Here is a 27,900-nt window from a genome sequence, read left to right on the forward strand (position 1 = left end):
CGTCCTGGTGCAACGTCCATTACCGTCTGCAGGAATCTGATCCTGTCGGCTGAGAAGGTCTGCTCTGACGTTCTGGACTCCTGCGATAAATCTCGTCAGGATCCTGATCCGTCTCGCATCTGCCCACAGCAGAATCTCCCTCGCTAAATAAAATAGAGGACGGGAGTGTGTACCTCCCTGATTCTTTAGGTACGCAAGGGCTGTGGTGTTGTCCGAGTTGACTTGGACCACTTTCTCTGCAACCTTTTGCTGGAAGAACTGTAGCGCCAGAAAACCCGCCGCTAGTTCCTTCACATTGATGTGCCAGGACACCTGTTCCCCCCTCCAGGTGCCTGACACTTCCTCCCCTCCTATGTGTTTGCTCCCCATCCCGACACTGAGGCGTCGGAAAACAACATTAGGTCAGGGCTCAGAAGCTTTAGGGACAACCCCTCTCGAAACTTCCGAGGATCTAACCACCATCTTAGATGGTTCTTCACCGATTTGGTGATCAAAAAGGTCGCATCCAGATCCTCTCTGACTCTCCATTCGTCTGCTAAGAAAAACTGGAGAGGTCTAGTGTAGTCTTCCCAGGGAAACAACTTTTCCAGCGAGGAAATGGTCCCCAGCAGACTCATCCACTCCCTCGCCGAGCAAGCTTCCTTCCCCAGGAAGGCCGAAACTCTCTCTAAGCCTTGCAGCTGTCGTTCCTGGACGGAAACAAACGCTCGAAAAGCCACTGAATCCATCTGAATCCCCAGATACACGATGGACTGTGTTGGGGTCAGATGCGACTTTTCGAGGTTGACCAGAAGTCCAGGGACCTCGCCAGGCTAACGTGAAGTGAAGGTCCTTCAGACACCTTTCTTCTGACGATGCTCTGATAAGCCAATCGTCGAGATACAGGGACACTCTTATTCCTGCAGAATGTAACCATCTCGCTACGTTCTTCATGAGCATGGTAAATACCATCGGAGCCGTGCTTAAACCGAAACAAAGGGCTCGGAATGCCAAACTTTGTCCCTTAACATAAACTCAGAAACTTTCTTGAAAGAGGGTGGATAGGCACGTGAAAGTATGCGTCCTGTAGGTCCAAGGACGCCATCCAGTCGCCCGGTCTTAAGGCTCCTAGAACCGACTGAGGTGTTTCCATCTTGAATTTTTTCTTTTCTATGAAAAGATTCAGGCTGCTTACGTCCAAGACTGGACGCCACCCCGACGACTGCTTTGGTATCCAGGAAAAGTCTGTTGTAATATCCTGGTGAACCCAGGTCTAAGACCTGCTCCACCGCTCTTTTCTTTTGATCATTTGATCTAAAAGATCTAAAAGAACCTGATGTTTCTCCCTTGATACGACGGGGAAGATCTCTGGAGTTGTGATAGAGGAGGAGGGTCCACAAAGGGGATCTTGTACCCCTGTTCCACTATCTTGAGGGGACCACGCATCTGTATCTCTCTCTCCTCCACGCCCCCACCGCAAAGAAACTTTAGCATGGCTCCGACCGGCATCTGAAGGACTATCTTCTCACTTAGAGGATTTAGGTTTGAAGGACCTCTTCCTCTTGCAAGCCCATCTCCCTCGAGGAGCAGCTCTCGAGGGAGGAGCGCCACGAAAGGGTTTAACCTTCCTAGGAGTCGTCCAAAAGACGACCGTGGTAGGGACTGCGGGACGTCTTGAAGACTGGGCCAAGAGGTCCTGGGTAGCCTTCTCTTGTAGGCTCACTGCCAGGTCCTTTACCATAGCCTGGGGGAAGAGATGGCTCGAAAGAGGTGCAAAGAGAAGCTCCGCTTTCTGCGAAGAAGAAACAGACCTAGCTGTAAAATTGCAGAAAAGCGCTCTCTTCTTGAGAAAAGCAGTGCCGAAATGAGACACTAAACTCTTCCGAACCATCCCTGACGGCCTTGTCCATGCAAGATAACACATTGGACAGCTCCCCAGACTCAAAGAGTCAGGACTCCTAGATTGAAGATCCAGGACTCCCAGGCACCAGTCTAGAAAGTTAACCCTCTTAAGCCGGAGCCCTAAAAATCAAAACGTCTCCCGTATGCCGGGCCTGGTTTGGAGTGAGCGCGGAAGTGGAAAACTAATTTTTCAAAAAATTACAGCGCGCGTACTTTTGAAGATTGAGAGTTTATTTTTGGCTCCTTTTTTTGTCATTGCCTGAAGTTTAGAATGCAACCATCAGAAATGAAAATAATATCATTATCATATGTAAATAATGCGATATATGGTAGCGAAAAAAAAAAAATTCATACATAATTGTATTCAAATCACGCTGTGCAGAAAACGGTCAAAGCTAACCAGTTACTTTTTTTTGCGTTGTATTGTACACTAAATTGCGATCATTTTGATATATAATACATTGTAAAAAACAATAAAAGTAACACCGGAAAAAATATTATCACAAAATGATGTACGAATTCGTAACGCGCGGACGCAAAAAAATATTTTTTTCAAAAATTCTCCGTAATTCTAAATAATGTTCTAGAGACTTCAATTTGTTTCAAAATTAAGACAAATGATTGAATATTACGATACTGTAAGAGTTTTAGATTAGAATTGCAGATTTCGACCATTTCGGACGAGTTAAATTTGACCGAATGTCGAAATTTTAATATATATATTTTTCATATGCACATATTTCGAAGATGGAAAAGCTACAACCTTCAATTATTTTTTATTGTATTCTTCATGAATTTGCGCACATTTTGATATATGAAACTCTATAAAAGGCTAATATGAAAAGGAGCAAATATTAGGATAATGCCATGTACGTATTTCGGAGACTTGCGGCCGCGAATCGGCGCGCGGAGTGAAGGTAAATATATTTTTTCAAAAATTCACCATAAATCACAATATTGTTTTAGAGACTTCAAATTTGTTTCAAAATGAAGAAACATGACGGAATATTACTAGGCCGTAAGAGTTTTAGCTTACAATTGCGTTTTTCAACTATTTCGGTAGAGTCAAATTTGACCGAACGTGGTTTTTTTTTTCTATTTATCGTGATTTATATGCAAATATTTCGAAAAAGAGAAAAGCTACAACCTTCAATCATTTTAGTTGTATTCTACATGAAATTGCGCACATTTTCATATATCACTTTATGAAACAGCTAAATTTAAATGGTGCAAACATTTCAACAATCGCTCAAAAAAATTCTGATTTTTTCGGAAGAGTTACCGCGCGAACGTAATTTTTTTTTTTTCATAAATTCACCATAAATCAAAATATTGTGCTAGAGACTTCCAAGTCGTTGCAAAATGAAGGTAAATGATTGAATATTACTAGAATATAAGAGTTTTAGCTTACAATTGCGTTTTTTCGACCATTTCGGTAGAGTCAAAGCTGACCGAAAGTTGAAATTTTTGCACTTAACGTTATTTATATGAAATATTTCAAACTGATAAAAGCTACAACCATGGGTTGTCTTTTGTTGTATTGTGCAATGAAATTGCGCACATTTCCATATATAAAACTTTATGTAACGGCAAATCAAATTTAAAAGGGTGCAAACATTAGGACAATCGCACGAAAAAATTTATCGGAAGAGTTATCGCACGAACGTAAGGAAAAAGTTTTTTCATAAATTCACCATAAATCGAAATATTGTGCTAGAGACGTCCAATTTGTTGCAAAATGAAGGCAAATGATTGAATATTACTATAATATAAGAATTTTAGCTTACAATTGCGTTTCTCGACCATTTCTGTAGAGTCAAAGTTGACCGAAGGTTGAAATTTTTTGCACTTATCGTTATTTATATGAAAATATTTCAAATTGATAAAAGCTACAATCATGAGTATTTTTTAGTTGTATTGTGCATGAATTGCGCACATTTTCATATATAATACTTCATGTAAAGGATAATTTAAAATGGTGCAATAATTATGTCAAAGTGACGAAATAATTTCCGAGATGTGTCACTGATACTTTTTAGTGCGATAAGAAAGAAATTCGCGCTTGCGCGCCTGCGTAGCGATTGTAAACAAAACAACGCCTTGATCCGTGAACTCCCAGCATCCCCCAAGGCGCGTGATACAAAAGTTTTCGGCTGGTAGGCCTATAAGTATTTTTCCCGCGAATTTTTAAAAAAACTTTTTTGAGCCGACGTATGATACGTCCATCGGCATACGGAGACATTTTGACTCGACGTTTATACGTCAATCGGCGTAAGAGGGTTAAAGACTTCCAGAGTCCTTAACAGACCTTTCATGTGATGGTCAATCTCCGTTGGCGTCCCACGAAAATCTTAGCGGTCGATAAAAGAGACCTCTTCTGTGCATCGACCAGACTAGCAAAGTCCCCTTGGGAAGACGACGGGATCTTAACTCCTACTTCTCCTTTGGTCTCATACCAAATGCCCGCCTTTCCCACTGAGTCTTGAAGGCGGAAGGGCGAAAGTCGACTTGCCCTGATCCTTCCGACATTCCATCCAATCCTGCAACTTCTTGAACGCTCTCTTAGTGACAAGGAAGTTTTCATCTCCACAAACTCCGGAACCTTGCACGACTTCGATGACGAAAACTGAGAGGGTGGAGACTTGGGGAGTTGCAGGCTGGAACTTCTCACCAAAAGAAGAGCGTAACAGTCGAACCAGCACCTTGTAATCGGATACCGACGAAACTGACGGCTGTTTCCTCCTCAACTGAGTCCGCCGGACTACTAAGCTCTCCTTCCTCCCGAAGAGGCAAAGAGATTGAACCTCTGGAGAGGGCGTGCGCCCAACGGGTCTAGCCTTCAACAAAGGCTTTCAAGGATGACTAATATCAGCCGCTTCAAAGTGACCGACCTTCTGTCGATCCTTAGAGCTCGAAACAACGAAGACGTCTTGACCGCGCTGCGCGTCAAGAGAGGCTACTCTTACTCGCTCTCGAGGAGCGTCCTTACTTAACGCCACTTTCGCTCAAGCGTCCATTCTTTCTTTTCTTTCAAAGCGTCCTTCTGGGCGCTCGTCGAAAGCCTTCTAAACAGGCAAAGCGTCAAGCAAAACATCCCGACAGCGTCTTCAAAAGCGTCCTGCCGAGCGTCTTCAAAAGCGTCCTCCAAGGCGTCCTGACGCGCGGGCTGATCAGGACGTCGAGAGGGAAGAAAAGCGTCCTGTCCACGAGACTTCCTACCCGCATAACGAGAACAAGGGAAGCTCCGAAGGAGAAGCAAGCGGAGACAGAGACGAACGAGGAGACGGAGAAGGGGACTGCCTCGTCCTCTTGACAGGCAGTCTAGCGTCCTTCCTACGTTTAGGCTCACTGCTGCTGGCGAGTCTTCTGAGCCATTAAAGCCGACAATTGGTCTTGAAGAGACACAAGAATACTCTTCGTTGGCGAAGAAGAAACGAGAGGAGGTGAAGGGCTGCGCCTGCGAGAAGACGAGGGGCGAGGGGACGCCTCCTTCCTTCTCACAGGTACAGCAACCTGCCTCTCCGAGGCGCGAGAGAAGCGCTTCTCAGCGTCGTCCTCGGACGACGTCCTACCTCTCTTCTGTGGAGGAAACGCGTCATACGACGCAGGCGAAGACCGCCAACGATAGCGGAGAGAGGGGACGTAAAGCGTCCTCCCTAGGAAAAGTCCTTTTTCAACGGACGCGAGTCTCTCCGAGCGCTCCAACCCCTTGCGCGGGGAGGGCGCCTCGGAGGACGAAAAACAGTCCTTAAGGATGCGAGCCTGAGCACTGCTCCTTGGCAGCCTGGGAACTAGCAACAGGTCCTGCCGAAGGACGCCAGATCGGTGGGGGAGCCCCACGTAACCCTGCTTGCGGCTTTCGACAATGCCCACTCCCTGAGTCCTGGGAGTACGACAGAGGTCTAGACCTAGAGGCATTATGGGGTCGATCTGACGCCCCCTCCACAACACTAAGGGGCACGATCACACACTTTACTTGAGCCGTTTTTCTAGGGCCAACACTTTGGACTCTAGAGTGCGTAACGACTTCTAGAATCAGAGAAAGGGCATTACCTTCTCCAGACACCGAACTAGGGCCCCTCAGGCAACAACACAGGGATTAGGTGAAGCAAATTCTACTGGTGTTAAAATAGGAGAAATGTTAGTTCCCTTACCTTTCGTAGAACCGCTCTTGGAGGAAGACCTCCTGATCCTATCGAGCTCCAACTTACGCCGATAGGACTCATACCCACCCTTCCATCCATCATCAGTCAAAACTTTTGCATTCAATGCATCGATCATCCAACAAACAAACATGCCCCCTACACCCCATACATACTGTGTGGGGGTCTACCGATGATTTCGGTAGCCTCACCTTGCAATCACTCCTCACACACACTCTGAAGCTCACTGAACTTGATCCCGACATCACGTTCACAGAAAAGCAAAGCCAATCCAAAATAAAAAAACAGTCCCACTATCGCGTATGCCAATCCAACAATCCAGAGTCAAAACCAAAAGTCAATCCAGATACTTAGAACGAGTCAAATCCAAAAATCCTGGGCGGAGGTCTGTAAACAGGTGTTTACCGACCGGCGACAGAAAAAAATATGAATAGAAAATGGGAATGGTTCCTGATATCCGCCTCCCAGCGGCGGGAATGGGTACTACCACCTGGCCGCCCACTGCGTGTGCCGCGAGTTTTGAAATTCTGTCGGACTTCGGAGAATACAGCTATATATATATCTGTCAGGTAAGTTTCATGAACAAAATACATATGTAAAGATGAAAATGGCATATACAGCTAGTTGTCGGCTGACGACCACAATTGGTTACGACCAACCGGCTGTAAATCAATTTGGACTTATGTCGGCCCATAAGTCCAAATTTACCGAAAGAATATTATACTAGCCTAGCCTACATTAGGGTAAGCAACAGCATTTTTACATATACAGTAGTCTAGCCTACACCGCACAATATACTTTATACATGTTATATGGTATAGTAATTATTAATTTCAGCTAATTCTCTGGGTTCAATGTAGTACATTGGTTTATGATAATTCAGTACAAAGAGAAATTGAATAACATTAACAAGTTAGACTCATGTATACAATGATGATGATGATGATATGGTACATATATCGTATACTGTACATACGAATACAGTAGCCTAGTCTACAGTATACTACATATACATTACAATATGACAATTTGTCCAAAATTGCATTTTTCCTAACTATACAAACCTGAGGTCCTTTTACAATAGGAAGGTACTAGCGGCAGCTGGATAGGTCGTAAGCTTTCGAACAAGGGGTTTGGTAGTTAACTGCTTGTCCGACAGGCGCGCGCGCGCTACTGGGAGGTAAACAAATCACTTTTGCTTTTGGCCCAAGCAAAAACTGCAGAGTGAGGGGTGGCATGAGGTGGGACTATGTGTAAAAGGACCTCAGGTTTGTATAGTTAGGAAAAATGCAATTTTGGACAAATTGTCATTTGTTCCGACACGGCATACAAACCTTCGGTCCTTTTACAATAGGAAGACTCACTTCTTGGTGGGAGGAATCTGAGTCTTTTGTGAACAGACTGGTGTTCGCCCAACCTTGGAATGCCTCCCTAGTCGTAAGAGCGAGGGAGGGATCCAAGCCTCTGTCCGATTGATCGGGGTGTGCACCGCAGGATCAATGGTCAGACCCTCTGGACCAAGTACTAAGAGAGAGGCAAGCGTATCTCTTCGTACCAGCAACAAGAAAACAAGTTCCTATTTGCAAGAGGCAACATAAAGTTATGGTTTGTCTCTTGTTGGCATCCACTTCCCCCCCCTTGTAGGGAGGAAGTGGTGGATATTCGCTCCCATCCCTGAGTGAAAGGGATAGGATGGGGTCTCTGTCGAGTAGCTCACCGGCATCTCGTCCTTAATCAGCAAGGTGATGACCGTATCCCTCTACCCAACAGGTAGAGGGGGAGAAAAGATAGGAAGAGAAGCCAGTCACTCTCTCATTCACTTATCTATTCTTACAGTCACACCAGGACTCGATGCTGTTCAGCCTGCTAGGGTCTGGGTTAGCTACACAACGTGTTGAGCAGCCACCACGGGTCCCAAGGAAAACGATCCAAGGACCTGTGGGCAATATCCAAAAGGTAGAAGGAGGTGCCAGTGGTCTGGTTGTACCAGACCCCTGCCTTCAGTACCTGCGCCACGGAGAAGTTCTTGTGTAACTCGAGGGAGTGTACTTCTAGGTCATCTTGGTTGCTGACGAAGAGTCTTCAAACACTCAGCCTGGGTGTGTTGAGTTTCTTCAGAAAGCGCGGCTCGCGCTTTCACAGGACAAAGCAGCATCTCCTTCGCATCGAAGGCGGTGAAGTCCATTAGGGAGGGGATTGTGAAGGACTCTAACCGATCGTCAGGAACCGAAGGGTTCTGAGTCTTCGCTACGAAGTCGGTACGAAATCGAGCGTCACGATCCCCATCCCCTGGATGCTTGACTTCGCAGGAAAAGTCATGCAATTACCTCAGAGGAAAAGAAGGGAATGGTCGTATGACCTATCCCTCTTCTCGACTTCGGTGATGTCCTGTACCCATACTGGTCTATCCGTCTGCAGCGAAGTGTCTTACATTCTCCTATCCCCATGCAGTGAAGTTCTTCTTCTCGGTAGTGGATAGGACACCTACACTCAATGGTGGGTGTCGATGGTATGGGTACTGTGACAAGCCGTTAGGACGAAGAAAAGACTGTTATGGAACAACCGAACTAAGTCCACAGCGAAGTTCGTAACTGACTTGGGCGCTCTGACAGCTGCCGACTGACTGCGTTCGGTAGGAGGCAAGTTGTCCAAGCACCCAGAGCAAGTCACGTGACCTTCGCCTTAAAAGGGTTATGCAGAGACTAAACAAATAATTTGTTCGTCACCGATGCAGAAGGCGAGGTGATGATTCTCTTAAGGCATGTGCCCAACAGGAGCGAAAGTCAATTGCCTTCTAGAGACCGAGGTCCCTGATGGCAAGATATCTCATAGTATAGTTTGATTCTCAGCTAAGGAGAAACAACACTATGTACCGTTGAAGACGAAGGTGTACAGAAAAAGCAACCTACGTCTTCACAGCTGAACCGAGAGAAGGATTCTCAAGATTCTGAACCTGTGCTACAAAGACTGAGAACGCTAACTGCTATTCATTGCTGTCCGGTGAGGATCGTAGTTGCAATAAAAGCGGAGCGCTTTTCAGTAATGAAGAGACAGGGAAATACTGCCTGAAGAACTGCTTCTCATGGGCTGAACATTTGGAAGTAGAGCTGTCAGGTCGGAGAGTAGGCGATGTCTTCTGACACATCTGTTAATTCGGGGCGAGCAATGAATAATTGCACACATACGAATACGAGATATTTTGAAGACAAACTCAGATGTCTGCAAAAATCATTCGCATTATCGCGGTGCGATGCAGTGGGAGACTAGTACAGACTTCTGTTACCGTGCGGTAAACAGAAAGATGAAAGACTCCAAGAGATATCTCTGTTGAAAATTCTCGCAATGTCGAAGGCGATGAAATCGAGCGTCACAGCAGTAGATGGTCCTTCATTATTGCGAGAATCCCCGTTAATCAGAGACCTAAGTCCATGATTGTTGGGCAGAGATACGGTTCGGTAGTCAATCAAACCAGGGGAGAGAGAGACGTAACCGACCGTGCATCTCCGAGACCTAGCTCATACTGAGCTGCTATCAGGCGACAGGCAGTTCAATACGCAGTAGCTCTCGGTGACTCGTCATCCTGAGTTGCCAGGTAATCCATTATTCCACGAAGGAATGCGTTCGGCTAGAACCATCGAGCATAAAGAATACGCTCGAGCAATTATATTTAAACGAAACGGATTTCGGTAAATACAAAAGCTGATTTGGTGTGTCATGACAATACCAAGTATCTAAAATCGAAACTGATAACTGCTGGGAGGTTGCAGGCACCCCGAGTTGCAGTTCAATTAAGATACAATTCGTCTCGGTCACAAACCGTAGAGTTAACTACGGTATGTGCCTACCCCCCGGACAATTCAACTGTTAAAAGAATCATGTCGCGAGGGTAATATACGTAGTATATTTGTAGGTTCTGTACAACGACCTCCATCCTAAATTTTTTTCCCCTTGAGGAATGAGAATAAGGATTGGAGATCGACCGCCTTCTTTCTCTAGTCAAGAGAGTGAAGGAGAAGTCTTTCCCAAAGGAAAGCTTCAATGTGAACAGAATACCGAAGACGATAGTTCAAGCCAAACTGGAAGTTCCCGTCCGTTCTTCTCTATTCCAGGTTAATCGCCTACTGTGAGATACTCTTCTTCAGCAGCAGTCTTCTTCCAAATGCTAGAAATTACAGGAATTCGAGCATAAGCGAGGTTCCCGATACGTGTAACAATTATCGGGGATTCTCGCTCACTTTGGACCGTGGTCTCGCCTAAGTGGTTTGGAGATCGTAAAAAAACTCGAACACTCCGAGTGCGCTAGAAATTCCGTAGAATTCTAAGCACTCTGCGAAACCCCCACCGAATTCGTCAAATGATATCGGCTGGTGGTCCTCTCGATTCCCGTAGAAATCGAGAAAGGGGCAGGATCCCTCCTCAACGACCGGGGCTTACGTCAGGTAGGACCCGAAGGTCCCCCCGGTAGCGCAGCCCCTAACGTGGGATCTTACAGAGAAATCTCTGTAGGATCCCTCCCCTTTCCCTCGTAGCCGTAAGGAGAGAGGGAATGGGGGAGGAATTGGATACTGGCTCGCCTTCCCAGCGGAACTAGCAGTTGGAGAAGAAAAGGAGCAGCCATCGCCTTACGGCGATGGCCTCTCAGAGCCTGGGAAAACGTATCGTCAGGAGAAAACGTTTTCCCGAGGAGGTTACGAACTCATACTGTAGGTAAGGGTCTGCCGCCACTGTGAAACGTCGTCTGGGTGGGGCTGATCGACACCTGACAGGAGAGAGCCGATACCGTCCTCCAACTCATTCCAGTCCTCGTCGAGGTCGAAACCTCTCAGGAGGACCGAAGGGGTATTCAAATACGGTGTCCGAAGCACACGTAAAAACGCCTCGTTCACAGTAGAGGAGGTGAAGTAGCTTGTTCGACCGGCCAGAACTGAGAGAGCCTTCTTGTCCGGAGACGAGAGACTACCTGGTTCAACACAGTCGGCAAGCTCCGATCGCGGCAGATCCACCGTCGATTTGGGTTCCCTCTCGGGCCCCAAAACGACTACTCGAGCCGAGACGTGGCTCTGCTGGTGGGAGCGGCGATCCTTCCCCGAGGTCGTTGTGCTGACGATCAGCACCATAACCTCGGCAAAGTTCCTCTGGATCTCGGAAGTCACAGCATCTTGCAGAGTAGGACCGTTAAGCCCTTCGAACAAGAGCATATTCCGAGAACCTTCCTCCTAAGAAGGGGGAACAGCGACAGCCCTCTCGGTCTTCTCCATCCACTTGCGCATACGTCCTGGCCAGTCCAAGAACCGTGCCTGGCACGTAGGGCGTCGTGGTGGGATCATGAGGGGCGCACCCCTCACGATCACTCCTCAATACCTCGCTCCTCCCGGTGTAACCCGAGGAGGTTGAAGGTACGGGAGAGGCAGACCTGACGCTCCCTCCTCGCTCGCTGGCAGAACCAGCAGGCTTGGGGGGTGCTGCAGGCGATCGTCAACACCGCGGTGGCGATCAAGCTACAGGCTGGTCGAACCGTCTCGCTGTGGAGAACGGCTGGACTGAGCACAGCGGCCCCGATCTCGAGTGTCAGAAGAGCTGGTGCTGGTTGCCGTATCCGATCGCTCTCTGTGAGAGCGACGGTCAGGCGACCTGCAGGCTCCACTGTCACAGTGAGACCGGTGCTTGTCCTCACGGCACGTCACGTCGCTGGTTCCAGCCGTGGCTGGCACCGGCGAACGGGGGGACCTCTTCCCAGCCTCAGCCCGTGGCCGGTCGTGGACCGTCACGTCCCCGGGTAGCCAGCTGGTCGCCGCGAGAGCGAGAGCTGGTCTGGTGAGTCGCGTGAGCGGCTGTCACCAGTCTTCCGCCCCGTGCCGTGAAACCTGACACTGAGCGGACTCAGAGGTCTGGTTCCTGGCTGCACGGTCGCTGGTAGGCGACCGTACACTCGGTACCTCCCGCGAACGAGAGGCCGAGACGGACCCTGATGCAGTGGCAGAACCACTGACACCAGGCGAGGAAGTACCGGTGTTAGCCGGTACCCCTCTGGTCCCCGTATGTCTTCTTCCTTGCGGAAGAAGAGACGGGCCCGCTCCCGAAGGAGCAGGAGGACAGCGGAAGGAAGGCCCTCCCGTCCCACCGAGGTGAGACGGGTCCCGAGAAGCTCCCGAGGGAGACTTCTTAGGAGGAGGAGGCAACCCTTCTTCTTCCTCGGCTGTGAAGCCTTAGAAGTCGAAGGGGAAGAGGCGGCAGCCGACGACGATGAAGAAGATGAAGACGACGACGACGACGACGACACCTTCCTCCTCTTCTTCGTCAGCTTCCTCAGGACAGACGTAAGATCTGCTATCCAGGGCGGAGCCGGGGCTGCTGTAGCCGAAGCCACAGGGCCCGGACGCACCTGTACAGACAGACCAAAGTCTGGGGTAGTACCACCACGAACAGGGACGACGTCAGCAGGTATGGGCATCTCAGGAACAGCAGGCACAGCCAGCACAGCATCGGTTAGGGACAGCCAACGCAGCAACGGCAGGGACAGCCAGTGCAGCAACGGCAGGGACAGCCAGCGCAGCAACTGCATGGCACGGTCAGCCCAGAATCGGCAGGTACGGCAAGCAGCACCGGAAACACAGGAAGTGGAGCAGCAGCCAGCAACATCCTGGTACCGGCGGCAGGTCCAGGGGCGAGCTCTAGGGCAGTGGAAGTGTGGTCGCGGCAGCGCGGCAACCACGAGCGGCGGCGGCACGCCCCCTCTCGGTACGGCGAACGGCACTTCACAGAGCGGCTGTAGGCAAGACTGTTACCACGTGAGGCGAGTACACCAGGTGAGGAGGGACGTCGTCACCTGGAGCGTGGTCACCACTCCATGGGTGACCGCAGTAGGCCCAGACATAGAACCGCAGCCCCTGGACACTAGCACGCCCTGCAAATGGAAGGACGCCCATACCTCAACCAAGGTCCACCCCTCGTGGCAGTAGCACCTGCGGAAATAACAGTAGTAGTGATTAGTGGGGGGGAAGTCCCCTCGCGCGGGGGGGTGAGCCCCACACCGAACGAGTGGAAGACCCCGAATACAATTGTACATCGGGCACCGAGCGCCCTCCCCCGCGCTCGACGGATCGGACGAGGAGAAGAAACCCAGATAACCTCCCCCCCGAAGGGGAAGGGCCATCTGTGGGAGCTGAGCGGGGGGGGTGGGGGGGGGGGGGATTCCTCGTTCCCCACCCCTGCACAGCACCCATGTACCCAACAATAATAATAAGAGCCCGAGAGCAATCGTGTGCCCTGGGCCCGAATGCCAAGGGCATAAGGATCAATTCCCTGACTGAGCGGAACTTGAACCAAATAAATATTGATGCAATCAATAATAAAAGGAATAAAATGAAAAAGAATCTTGCATTACGATTCACTTCACAATGAATTAGGGCTCAGATCGAGCGCATTTGCGCCCTCGGTACCGAGCGCAAGGGTAAAGGATCCATTCCCGATTATGAACGGAAACCTTGATACCATAATGAATTGATGCAATCAAAATATATGATGAAAATGAAAAGAATACTGCGCTTGCAATTTCACTTCATACAAAATAAAAAGGGGAAGGATCAATTCCCGGGAAATAGCGGAAACATTGATCCAAGTAAATAATGCAATCTCAATAAAATATGAATGAAATGAAAAAGAACTGCACTTGCAATTTCACTTCATTCAAATAAAAAGGGGAAAGGATCAATTTCCGGTAAGAGCGGAACTGATCCAAAATGAGTATTGCTACAATCAAAATAAATATATGAAAATGAAAAAGAATACTGTACTTTTGGATTGTAGTTATACGATTCCGTTTACTTCCATACAGAATAAGTTTTTCGTGCCAGAGCGCATTCGCTCGGCAACGAGCATACAGGTCAAAAAAATATAAATGAAAAGGGCACTTACTTACGATTTCATCTACAAATTTCAACCAAAACCAAAAAATAATAGTTCGGAGCGAGCGCTCTCCCGCCCTCGGCACCGAGCATACACAATACGAGGATCATTTCCGGGAAAAATGAATTCCCGCACTTACGCCCCCTTCAGTCCCGGCACTCGGGTAATCGGAGGGCGTGGAGAAACCAAGATCCTTTAATTCACAATTGAATTCAATGGAAATAAATATGAAATGATTGTACTTACAATTCAGTTTCACTAGATAAATAGAAAAAGAAAAACACAACCATGCGAAAGCAACGACGTGAAGCGGGCAGAGAGCGACGATACACGTCTACACGCCAGCAGGCCGAAAGCAAAAGTGATTTGTTTACCTCCCAGTCGCGCGCACGGCCTGTCGGACAAGCAGTTAACTACCGAACCCCTTGTTCGAAAGCTTACGACCTATCCAGCTGCCGCTAGTACCTTCCTATTGTAAAAGGACCGAAGGTTTGTATGCCGTGTCGGAACAAAATGAAATTTTCATTATTAAAATGAAGTTTTATTGTATACTTACCGAACAATTATAGAGCCGTGATTTCCACGAGCGGCAGGATACTAAATTCAAATTTAGCGCGTCTGCGTCGCCAACACTGGTGGTGATGACGTCATCTCCCTCCACTCGCGGGAGAACCAGTACAACTGCCCAGGTGAATCCAATTCTTTCTGCCCGTCCGTCCACCTAAGGGGAGGAGGGTGGGTATAATCATAATTGTTCGGTAAGTATACAATAAAACTTCATTTTAATAATGAAAATTTCATTTTTATTGTAGTGTCTTACCGAACAATTATAGAGCTGATTACACATTTATGGGAAGGTGGGATTCAGTGGACCACTAGTATTTTTAAATGGTTACATTTATTGCAATACCAGTAAACACTCAAGGTGTCTGTTGTACCTTACCTTGTAAGAGAGCTACAGCAGACTGTTACTGCCCTCTGGTCGGTGCTCTTCTTACTATTGTAGAGGAATTGGAATTTGACCAAAGTTAGCCTCTACAGGAGTGAATCCTTCCGTAGTTCAAGCGAGTCAAGGCTGACTGACGGAGGATAGTAACAACAAAGATTGCCCTTGCCCTGGGCTAAGACCAGAAATTCAATCATACAAAACATTTGTCACCAACACCAGATTTAAAAACATATATACCCAACCATTGTAAAATCTGACCTAACAGACTGGTGAGTATCCCAGGTACTCAGTACCCCCAGCTTCCCTTGAACTCGACAACCTATTCAAGGTGAAAAGTTAGCATAGAGGTGACGACCCCTGTGCCGTTTCTCCCAACACCATGCCAGAAAACCGCCACCGGACCTAACGTTTACAATTCTCGAAAACCGTTTCTATCTCTTTGAGATAATGACTCGCAAAAACCGAATCGTCTCCAGAACGTGCTCTGAAGAATCGAAGCTAAAGATAAATTCTTTCTGAATGCTAAAGAAGTTGCCACTGCTCTAACCTCGTGAGCTTTAACTCTCAGAACGGAAAGATTGTCGTTCTCGGACTGCGAGTGAGCTTCCCTGATAAGCTCTCTAATAAAGAACGATATAGCATTCTTAGAAAGAGACGAGAGGGATTTTGAACCGAGGTCCAGAGCTTAGAAGATTGTCCTCTAATACCCTTAGTGGCAAACAGATACTGTTAATAGCCCTGACTGGACATAAGAGCCTTTCTTCCTCCTCATGTCCAACCAAATCAGATAAGTTCCTTACCCCAAAACTCCTCGGCCAAGGATTAGAAGGATTCTCATTTTTGGCTAGAAAGGTCAAAGATACCGAAAATACAGCATTGCCTTGAGAGAAACCGACTCTTTTGTCTATAGCGTGCAATTCGCTGACACGCTTAGCAGAAGCTAGTGCAATAAGAAAGAGTGCCTTCTTAGTCGAGTTCCTGAGTGAAGCCGACTTCAAAGGCTCAAACGGTGACCCCATGAGGAACTTAAGCACACATCTAAGTTCCAATCCACTGTATCTTGCGGGAGCTTAGTGGTTTCGAAAGACCTAATGAGGTCCGACAGATCTGAATTGGAGGAAATATCGAAACCTCGATGTCGAAAAACCGAAGAGAGCAGGGTCTATATCCTCTGATCGTCGAAGGAGCCAGTTTCTTAGAGTTCCTAGAAATAGAAGAAAATCTGCTATTTCTGTTAAAGAGGTCGCAGAAGTAGAGACTTTAGCACTTCTACACACTCTCTGAAGATTCTCCACTTCCCTTGATAGAGTTTGTTAGAAGACTCTCTCCTACAACGAGCGATAGCTTCTGCAGCTCTTCTTGAAAATCCTCCTTTCGCTCTGACAAGATTCCGGCAGTCTGAACCCTGTCAGAGCTAGAGCGGACAGTTTTGGTGGAACCTCTTGAAGTGAGGTTTGTTTGAGAAGCCACTTCTCTGGAGGAAGAATCTGGGGAAGTCTACTAACAACTGGAGAAGGTCCGGGAACCACTCCTTCCTGGGCCAAAAGGGAGCGATTAACGTTTAGCGTTACATTGCTGTGCGACATGAACTTGTTCAGCACCTCTCTTATTAGACCGAACGGAGGGAATGCATAAGCTTCCAGACCCGACCAATCCAACAGCATTGCGTCCGACCGACCAAGCTAGAGGATCTGGGACTGGAGAACAAAAGAGAGGAAGACGGTTGTTCCTTGATGTCGCGAACAGGTCTATTGACGGTCGTCCCCAAAGGCGCCAAAGTTTCTGACAAATCTTGTTGTCCAAAGTCCACTCCAGAGTAACACTTGCTGTTGACGACTTAACTCGTCCGCCAGGACGTTCATCTTTCCCGGAACAAATCTCGGGACTAGCTGAACCTTCGCTTCGTTTGACCACAGGCAGGAGATCCTTGGCTACTTCGTACAGAGAGAAAGACTGAGTACCCCCCTGTTTCCGCACGTACGAGAGAGCCGTGGAGTTGTCGGAATGCACTGCCACTACTCGACCTTCTACTAAGCTCCGAAAACTGTCTGAGCCCCAAGAAAATTGCTAACAGTTCCTTTACATTTATGTGGAACTTCTTCTCCTTCTCCGACCAAGCTCTGAAGTCCGTTGATTCCCAGTAGGGCTCCCCAAACCTGTGTCCGATGCGTCGGAAAAGAACTGTAGGTTCGGGAGGATGGGTCGTAAATCTAACCCTTCTTCCAACCTTGCTCGAGAGAGCCACCACCTTAGGCTCTTTTATTTTGATCTGTGACAGGAAAGGTAATCGAGTCTGGTTTGTGTCTTCCTGCACAAGAGGCTCTCAGGAAAAACTGCAGAGGTCTCATGTGCCAGTCTTCCCAACGTCACAAATTTCTCCACTGACGTCAAATTTGCCCAGGAGCCTCATCTACTGATTGGCAGAACTTACCTTTTTGTCCAAGAACTCCTGAACTTGTCTCCAGACAGCCTTGAACCCTCTTCGGGACAGAAAAGCCCGAAAAACTTGAGCATTCAGAATCATCCCCAAATAAATGGATGCTCTGAGATGGAACCAACTGGGACTTTCTGTTTGTTGACCAGAATTCCTAACTTTCTGGCAAGATCCAGAGTTGTTCCAAGGTCCTTCATGCACCGACTCTCTGATTCCGACCGGAGAAGCCAATCGTCCAGATAGAGGGAGATTCTTACTCCTAATATGTGTAGCCAGCTTCCTATCGGGGATAGAACCCTGGTGAAAACTTGAGGAGCGGTCGCTAGTCCGAAGCAAAAGCGCCCGAAACTGAAACACCTTGCCTCGAACATGAACCTCAGGTACTTCCGAGATTCGCGATGTATCGGAATGTGAAAAATAAGCGTCTTGCATGTCCAGAGAGACCATCCAATCCCCCTGTCTGATGGACTCCAGAACCGACCGAGTGGTCTCCATATGAAATTTTGTTTTCTGGACATGCAAGTTCAGGGCGCTCACATCCAAAACTGGCCTCCAGCCCCCTGATGACTTGGGAACTACAAAAAGGCGATTGTAAAAGCCTGGAGGAAAATCCCCTTCTATCTGTTCTATTCGCTTCTTTGAGAACAAGCGCTTCCACTTCTGCGGCTAGCGCCAGAAATTTGTCTGAGCCCGAGAGTATGCCTGGAATGGATTGGCAGGTGAGAGCGAGGGGAGGTGAAACGAGAGGAATACCGATAGCCGAACTTGAGTACTTGCACTACCCAGGCTTCTGCTCCTCTGTTTTTTCCCATCCTCCCAAAACAGAGCCAGCCTGGCTCCCACTGGTGCATGAAGAACCGAGCTTTCCATTTGGAAGGTTTGTTAACCTTGGCCGAGGCCTTAGACTGAGGTCGCAAATTCGATTTCGGCCGAAAGAAGCGCTTGGGTTTTCTCCCTCGAAAAAGGCGCTTGGCCAGAGGAGAAACCGAAGGAACAGTCTCCACAGGAGCTTTAGGTCTCTTAGTAGACTGTGCTAGTAAATCCGAAGTAGATTTCTTATCTAGCGCAGACGAAATTGACAACACTACATCGTCTGGAAAGAGGTTTCTTCATCTTTCACAAAAGGAGCAAACAAGAGAGCAGACTTCTGTTGGGACGTAACCCTTTTAGAAGCAAAGGAGCACCAAAGTTGCCTTTTCTTAAGGGTACCAAAGGCGATGAGCGAAGCTAACTCATCACATCCATCCCTAATGGATTTGTCCGCACAGGACAGAACACCAATCCAATCCTCAGCTAACTCCTGAGAAAGAGAAGGACAGTCTTCGATCTTGGCCGCTAAAGCTCCAATAGTCCAATCAGGAAGCTAAAGACTTCCAAAAGTTTAAATTGATTCTTTACAACGTGGTCCAACTCAGGCGCTGTAAAGAAAACTTTCGCTGCGGCGAAAGCAGATCTTCTAGAGGAGTCGATTAAACTGGAGAAGTCTCCCTGGGAGGAGGCAGAAACTCCCAGAGAAGGAGCTTCCCCAGTTACATAAAACCTATACCTCTTACGAAGCAACTTAGAGGAGGGTAAGCAAAAAGAGCCTTCCTAAGTCTCTTTTCATAGACATCCATTTCTCCGTCTCTTTCAACGAATGTCTAACCGCTTTAGATAGAACAAGTTTTGGGAGGAGAGGGTCTGAAGTTTTCCTCCTCATCAAAAAAGTCGAAGTTGGGGAGCGCGGAGCCGCTTTCTCAAATAATCTGGATAAGATACCAGAGAAATCTAAGGGAGACGTGAATAACACGAGAGGTGATGTGAATCCTCCTCCTCTACTTCTTCTTCATTCTCCGATACCACCGAAGAAGTAGAACGGAACTACAACCGGATCTGAAGGTTTCGAACCACCCTTGGACTCATTCATCCAGTTGGTTAACATCTCTAACTGCTTGCGCAAAGGCGCCAGAGACGAATCAAAAACAGTTAACGTAGGCTTGAAGAGCCTAAATGTTCAGCAGGAGGCGGAAAACTACTTGCGCCTCGCTCGAGCCGCCGAAATTCGAGCGAAACAGGCGCATCAGGCGTAACAGACGAAAAAAGCCTAAAGCCACCCTTAGAACTCCCGCTAGCTACAGCGCTAAAACCACAATCTCTACTAGTAGATGGAGCCGAAAAAGGCACAGATTGAGGCGACGAACAAGCGCTAACGGCCGAGGCGCAACCCTACTCTCAGGCTCCTTATACTGCTTGACTGGAGGAGGCGAAGAATCGGCGCCTGAACGCCTCTTTAAGGGACGCGAAACGGGCGAATCTCGCCAAGAGCGCCGCGCGACGGAGACGAATCGCTTGAATCATTCGAAAGGCGTCTGACCGCAACACCTTTCCAACGCTTAACCGAGCCCTGTTGAGGCGCAACAGGCTCAACAAGAGAGGCGCCTGTCTGTGGGCAAATCCCGATCGACTCCCTTGGACTTCCGGTATGTCTTCTCCCCGGTGCGGGGGAGCTGGACAGTGACCTTTGTCTAGGAGACGTGTCAGGACAGACAGACGCACCCTCAACTACACTCTTACCTGAGCCGCTTTCTCCAAAAACGTCTTAACTGAATTACCAAGTTGCAAAACCGTATTCGCTAATACCGAAAATTTCTGATCTAACCTCGATTCCAGACTGGCAATGGTGTCGGAAGAAACTACACGGGAAGCCGGAGAAGCGGGATTAGTAGGAGGAATAGGAGGTGTAGTTAAAGGAGACATAACAATTTGAGGAGAAACAGAAGGAACAGAAGCATCGCAAGACGAAGCGGAGCTAAGTCTACTTTCCCTAAGCGCTGCTTTTCTAATTCTGTCTTTAGCTAATTTCTCCGAGTATGAACTAAAAAACTTCCATTGAGAATCAGTCCAATCATACACTCGTTACATGTTTTCGATCTGCTGAACAACCTGTCCCCCATACACTTAACACATTTAGTGTGAGAATCATATTCTAACTTGGATAATCTAGTTTTACATCCTGAGATGCAAAACCTAACTCCCGACGGACTAGAATCCGACATGGCAACGCCTAAATACAAAGCAAAATAACAACAACGCCAAAAAAGAGTACTTCACCAATTCCGAAGATCAATTCCACAAGAAAAAAAAAAGCGAAGCAAAGTCATCCAACCGCACCGACCACCGATGTTCACCGGACGCCGGCAGGAAAAGAATTGGATTCACCTGGGCAGTTGTACCTGGTTCTCCCGTGAGTGGAGGGAGTATGACGTCATCACCACCAGTGTTGGCGACGCCGACGCGCTAAATTTGAATTTAGTATCCTGCCGCTCGTGGAAATCACGGCTCTATAATTGTTCGGTAAGACACTACAATAAAATATACTAATTTATTAATGTAACCCAACTCTGCAGGTTCAATGCTTTCTGACTATGATATATCAGTAGAAAAAAAATTGGACATCAGATTTGAACCGACATCGGCATAACTGAGAGATGTCATGCTGCTGATGCCTATGTATATTTATGAAATGAAAACACAATGAATATGCATCTTTTCCGTGAATCTTTTAAAAAGTTATATATGCATTACTGTATCCAATAATATTGTATGTATTCTCATATTATTGTATCAGAATACAAACAAAACGGTCAATGTTTCGGTTTGGAAATAAGCTGATTGTGAATACGAGTTTAGCTCGCTGTATTTACATTTTATTTCACCGCATTCAACTCAATTCGGAGCGAAATGCCTTGCTTCTAGTTAGCATACAATATCTAGATACTTTACTTAAATGAGACGAGGTAATTTGTCATTATACAACGTGTTTTTAAGTCAAAATATGAATTTAATACGTCTTGTGACCTAAATTATTTTTTCGTCAACAGATTGCTTTGTGGACATGTTTATTTTGTAAAAATATTATGTGATTCTGTTCGCTATTTTCACCTGATTTCACCGTAGTACGAGCTTTATTGTTAGTTACGTTACTTATCTTTTATCAGCGTGAAAACAACAGTAAAATGTGTTCTTTCAAGACCTGAGGTTTTGATTAAAATTATTCTCTCTCAATTGTATCTACAGTTGTGTTTGTTGCCATAAGTTTACTGGAGTTATATCTTTGTTCCTGATGCAAGATAATAGTCATTAGCAGCTTGAAAAGTGAGCTGTATGTGTGTGGAGAGGCAGGAGCTGGGGAAAAATTGTCGTATGTTTAGTTGGACACCACTCTTCCTTGCCCAAGTCGCTCCCCAGTTGTTTTAGTTGTGGGTGGTCGTAAAGTCGATCAGCTGTGACTCCTATAGGTCGTAAGTCGACAACTAGCTATACCTAGTAATTATACATAGCATATAGCTACAGTATTATTAACGATTATCAACACTTCTTTGTTGCATCGTTTCATACTAGACCTGTGGTAAAATGATTTAAATGAAAGTAATTCAGAACCAAATTCATGTTCAGAAAACTGAGACGAAGTCCAATATAAGATTAGAGGTTAAGGTTATGGTTGTATTTTTAAAATATATGGAGAAATTTAATTGCTTTTCACTAACAGACTTTAGGTACAGGTATGGTCAAAACTAGTGCTAAGCGAATTCTCATTATTTCACATATTTCATTCTAAACAAATGAGGTTTGCAAAAAAAAAAAAAAAAACATTATATGAGTATGCTCAATATACTATAATTCAATATTATGTTCATGCTTAATACACCATAATTCAATATGAATAAATGATCAATTCACCAAAAAGAATTTCTGCATTCTGCACCTATCGCCAAATACCTGTAATGCTCAATTCAATTACAGCCTAAAGTTTACCTTCTTCAATATCTTTTTCTGAAGAGCCTTTTCTTCTTTAGTCTGACTAGACTTCTTGTGGATGTTTTTAATTTGCAGCACTGGTCTACTAGACGTTTGGGATGCTTTATTTCCTTTCTTGGATACCATTGTGGATGTGGGAACAAATAAATAGAATTCCAAACTTGCAGATCTGGAAATATGTAAAAAAAAATATATATTCATTAAAAAATTATAGCTACTTTACAAATAATTTCATACATACAAAAGGATACTCACCCAATGCAATGAATTGTGGTGTAGCAAAGACAACCATGTTTCTTGGGATAATAACCTTGGTGCAAACACTTGAACTGAATGGTGCCAATTCTATTTTCTTCTTAATGAATGAAAAACATCTGATTTGCAAACAACATCCAATGAACGGGGAAAAAAAAAAAAAACTCTTGTGCTGTATCAGATTTTTTAACGAATCATAAATAAAAATAAACTGTACTATTTAGGAAACTTTCATACTCTCAAATTCGATCATAATTTTGTTTTCCTGACTTTGAATGGGGCATGGCTTTCACTTTTACACTTTTACAGGCAAAGTGACTTTAACCCCAATTAAATGTAAAAGGGTCAAATGCAATATGAATTCATAGTATTACTTCTTTCCCTAAATGGCAACAAGAAAAATGCAATGAATTTAAGGAGAGGAAAAATCACACTATATAAGGATGAATAATGTATACAAATAAATACTAAATGCAGCTATCTCGTTGCCATGTCCATACAGACATCTAGTCTAAGTCACACGTGTCATTCCTTGGGCTTTCTGTGATTAGTATATTTTATGCATTTTTTATGGCACCTATCTACTACTTCATGTGGCTTTGTACACAACACAGTCAAACCTTGGATTTTGTGCGTCCCGGTTTTCGTATGACTATTTCATAGAATTTTTCTGACAAAATTTTGACTCAGGTTTCTTACATATCCTTGGGTTTCATACACCCAGAAATGCTCCTTCTAGGCCCCAGCCTGTGACGTGGCCATATACAGTGTTCCCCCGTATTTGCGGGGGATGTGTACCAGACACCCTTGCGAATAGTTAAAACCACCACTAAAAATGCTTATAACTGTCTATCTTGAAAGTTCAGATATCAAATGTATTACCTTTAATAACATCCTACTTCAAATATACCTAAAATTACTAACCTATTACTGCATTAATCTTTGAGGTTACATTATTAATCATTTCAAAGTCATCTTAAACATTTTACCATTAAAAATATATACCTATAGCAAATAACAGAGAGAGAAGAGAGAGAGAGAGACCAATGAATGGCAACATCATATATCTCACCATCAAGAGTGAAATTATAAATTATTTCTGAGACAGAGAGAGAGAGAGAGAGAGAGAGAGAGAGAGAGAGAGAGGATAACTCCTAGACTCTAACTCCTTCCTCCCCTCCCCCAATTTGTATATCAAACTGTCAATTACTCCCCACCCACCTTCCTCCAAGTGGATAAAAAGACTGGGAATCGCTATTTTTAATTAATCTTATGGCAAGAGTTACCACTAGGACATACTAGTATTGAAAAAGAAACCCACAAAATCACTTTGTAACTTGTTTACTTTTAAGTATTTACATTTAGTTTTACTACACACTCGAGTACTTTCAGGCCCTGTCTGTGGCCCATTTTCAAGAGATGTTTGGGATGTTCGCCTGGGTCAAGGCCCAGCAGTCTTCTGGAACTTCTTCTCGTTGAGCTGTCATTTATGTGATGGCTGTTCTGGTTTCCTTGAGAGTTGCCAATCCCCTCTTGTCGCTCTGATATCCTGAGCTGATGGTCAATGGGATTAATCTTTGATGTAAGGGTGTGGTCACCAAAAAGTCTGTTGGGCAGGAAACCTAATCTCCAGGTCAGCATGGTCAAATCTTAGCTTCTTTTAAATATCAAAGCTCGACTTATGGATCTTCTGAGGTAAAACCTTTGTTTCCTTCTATTACTTTAATCTCTCTGATGAGTGCACCTTCTACTACCCTCCTGTGACTAATTTTGTTGCTTTTGTATATAAGCCTACTGTTTTTGAAATCCATCCTATGGTCCATTTTCCCAACAATGCCTAGCTATAGCACTCCCTGAGAGTTAAGTTGTACTGCCCTTCTATGTTCTTTCTTCCAATTTATTTTTACATATTTTTTTTTGTTTTTTACGGTATTATCAAAGGTATATACAAATTTATATTTACTTTCTTTCATTTTTGAAGTGATTTGTTTCATTTTAGGCATAAAAGGGAGGGCAACTATTTTCTTGTTTTCTTTATTCCATGTACTCTCTACATTTGCTCTGTAAAATATTTTTCTAGCTTTGTTGAGTGCCTTTTTCTGAACCATTCCGGGTATGCTAATGCATCGAAGCTTTTACCAATGTAAGTTATTTCTTGTTCTATCTTGCAGGGTCACACGTTCTCATTGCCCAAAGAAATAACCTGATAGAACCCCTATTTATATCATGACTGTGAAAAATGAAGAAATGAATATATGAGTTTGTATGTGTGGGCTTTCTATATGTGCTGAATTCATATCCTGTTTCTTTTCTTTCTATGAGTACTATGTCTAAAAAGGGCAGTTTATTATTGTTACTTTTCTCTAAAGTGAACTGGATATTGTTATCAAACTTATTGAGTTCATCTAGAAAAGTTTCTATTTCATTTTCATCACCTTGCAGAATAGCAAAAATATCATCCACTATCTCCACCATCCTTGCAGTTTTAAGTTGGGACATAACATAGGAACTAGATTAGTTTCGAAATATTCCATAATCCCTCCGCCAAGGTAAGTAGTTCTGTGACCCAACCCGGCTGCACAACAACCAAAAAGTACTGGTCCCTATGACCTGGAAGACCTACCACGACCCGCAAGACGCGACCATTCAAAATAGTCAACATGGCGTTGCCATCTACTCCTCATCCGTTGCACATTGCTTTTGCCGCTGCTAGCCCGGTTACGTTTTCGGACTTGATCAAGTTCTGTGACAATATTGATGTGTTATGTTCATTCCTTTATAAAAGTGGCCTTTTAAGCAATTTTAGTGGTCAATGTGAACACTGCAAAGAGGGAACAATGAGCCTCGTGAAAGAGGAAGACAGTTTTGTGCCCTAAGTCAGGTTAGTGTGGTTTGTTTGGTTAGGTCACAACCTTTCTCCCCCCGGCCAGGTTGGTTAGGGGTCAGTTTAGTTAGCCAGGCTGCGCATCTCATGCCTGAACATCCACTTAGGCTAACAGCCCATATGTTCGAACTACAAATGTAGAGTAGGGGGACCCTGGCCACGCAACTCATGTCCGAGCGAATGTAGAGTAGGGGGTCAGCCACACAGCCGTTTTGTGGATTTCCTAGTGTTAATTGTTGTAAACCCCGGTTTCTCAATACATCCCCCTTACCGTTTTACGAAAATTATGGCTGAAAATATGATTTGTATAGGGTAAACAATCACGGATGATCCACCATCATCACGCTGGATGGGTCTTATTCACTCGATATTTAATTGGTGAAACAAGAATACAATTACAACTCTAAGCATACCATTCAAAAGATTGAAGTTTCGTCAACATAATGTGATATATGAAAGCCCCATACGAACTAAAATAAGCATGTGACGCTCTTCGTAAAATGACAATTTGTCGAAAATTGCATTTTTCCTAACTATACAAACCTGAGGTCCTTTAACAATAGGAAGTAGCTAGCGGCAGCTGGAACGGTCGTAAGCTTCGAACAAGGGGAGAACGGTAGTTAACTGCTTGTCGACAGTCGCGCGGGTGGGAGGTAAACAAATCACTTTTGCTTTTGGCCCATGCAAAATACGCAGAGTGAGGGGTGGCATGAGGAGGGACTATATGTAAAGGACCTCAGGTTTGTTATAGTTAGGAAAAATGCAATTTTCGACAAATTGTCATTTGTTCCGATACGTAATACAAACCATCGGTCCTTTAACAATAGGAAGACTCACTTCTTGGTGGGAGGAATCTGAGTCTTTTGATGAACAGACTGGTGTTCGTCCATCCCTGGAATGCCTCCCTGGTCGTAAGAGCGAGGGAGGGATCCAAGCCTCTGTCCGATTGATCGGGGTGTGCACCGCAGGATCAATGGTCAGACCTCTGGGCCGAGTACTAAGAGAGAGGCAAGCGTATCTCTTCGTACAGCAAGCAAGAACTTGTTCCTGTTTGCAAGAGGCAACATAAAGTATGGGTTGTCTCAAGCTGGCATCCACTTCCTCCCCCTTGTTGGAGGAAGTGGTGGATATACGCTCCTATCCCTAGTGAAAGGGATAGGATGGGGCTCTGTTGAGTAGCTCACCTGCATCTTGTCCTTATCCAGCAGGGTGACGACCGTGTCCTCTGACTACCACAGGTAGAGGGGTGGAAGAAAAATATGGGAAGAGGAGCCAGTCACACTCTCATTCACTCATCCATTCTTACGGTCACACCAGGACTCGATGCTGTTCAGCCTGCGAGGTCTGGGTTCGCTACACAACGTGTTGAGCAGCCACCACGGGTCCCAAGGAAAAAGATCCAAGGACCTGTGGGCGGCAATATCCCGAAGGTAGAAGGAAGGGCATGTGGTCTGGTTGGACCAGACCCCTGCCTTCAGGTACCTGCGCCACGGAGAAGTTCTTGCGGACTGGCAGTATCTCCTTCGCATCGAAGGCGGTGTGAAGTCCATTAGGGAGGGGATTGTGAACGACTCGAACCAATCGTCAGGGACCGAAGGGTTCTGAGTCTTCGCTACGAAGTTCGGTACGAAATCGAGCGTCACGGATCCCCATCCCCTGGATGCTTGACTTCGCAGGAGAAATCATGCAGTTCCTCAGAGGAAAAAGAAGGAAATAGTCGCATGACCTATCCCTCTTCTCTACTTCGGTGATGTCCCAGTACCCATACTGGTCTGTCCGTTTGCCACGAAGTCTCTCGCATCCTCCTATCCCAATGCAGCGAAGTTCTCGGTAGGGTGGATAGGACACCGACACTCATGGTGGGTGTCGATGGTATGGGTACTGTGACAAGCTATTAAACGAAGTAATGATTGCTCTGTAACAACCGAACTAAGTCAACAGCGTAGTTCGTAACTGACTCGGTTTTTCGGGTTCGCTCTGACAGCTGCCGACTGACTGCGTTCGGTAGGAGGCAAGTTGTCCATGCATCCGAGTAAGTCACGTGACCTTCGCCTTTAAAGGGTTATGCCGAGAGACCAAACAAATAATGTATTTGTTTGTCACCAATGCCGGACAGCGAGGTGATGATTCTCTTAAGGCATGTGCCCAACAGGCGAAAGTCAATTGCCTTCTAGAGACCGAGGTCCCTGAAGGCAAAACATCTCATGGTTGTTGAATCTCAGCTAAGGAGAAACAACACTATGTACCGTTTGAAGACGAAGGTAGATATTGAATGCAACCTACGTCTTCACAGACGAATCGAGAGAAGGATTCTCAAGATTCATAACCTGTGCTTACAAATGACTGAAAACGCTAACCGCTATTTCATTGCTGTCCGGTGAGAAGTCGTAGTTGCAATGAAAGCGGGGCGTTCTTCAGTAATGAAAACACAGGGGAAAGCCGCCTGAAGAACTGCTTCTCATGGGCTGAACATTGGAAGTAGAGCTGTCAGGTCGGAGAGTAGGCGATGTCTTCTGACACATCTTGTAATTCGGGTTGAACAATGAACAATTGTACACCTACGAATACGAGATATTTTGAAGACAACTCAGATGTCTGCAAAATCATTCGCATTATCGCAGTGCGATGCAGC

The 27,900-nt window shown here is 45.8% G+C and overlaps 2 protein-coding genes across 2 annotated transcripts in view; both read right to left on the reverse strand.

Annotated features, from left to right (window-relative positions):
• Positions 1-27,900, reverse strand: part of LOC135207447 (uncharacterized) — a 217,462-nt gene that overhangs the window by 85,327 nt on the left and 104,235 nt on the right. Inside the window, exon 2 of the mRNA XM_064239176.1 lies at positions 22,127-22,298. Within this exon, the coding sequence (XP_064095246.1) occupies positions 22,127-22,255 (129 nt within the window). The 5' untranslated portion in view covers positions 22,256-22,298. The remainder of the gene's footprint in view (positions 1-22,126; positions 22,299-27,900) is intronic.
• Positions 24,988-27,900, reverse strand: part of LOC135209416 (uncharacterized) — a 36,984-nt gene continuing 34,071 nt past the window's right edge. The window contains exon 11 of the mRNA XM_064242103.1: positions 24,988-25,127. Coding sequence (XP_064098173.1) covers positions 24,988-25,127 — 140 coding nt within the window. The remainder of the gene's footprint in view (positions 25,128-27,900) is intronic.

This window comes from Macrobrachium nipponense, chromosome 11 (assembly GCF_015104395.2).
Source record: "Macrobrachium nipponense isolate FS-2020 chromosome 11, ASM1510439v2, whole genome shotgun sequence".
In the NCBI taxonomy this organism is placed as follows: domain Eukaryota; kingdom Metazoa; phylum Arthropoda; class Malacostraca; order Decapoda; family Palaemonidae; genus Macrobrachium; species Macrobrachium nipponense.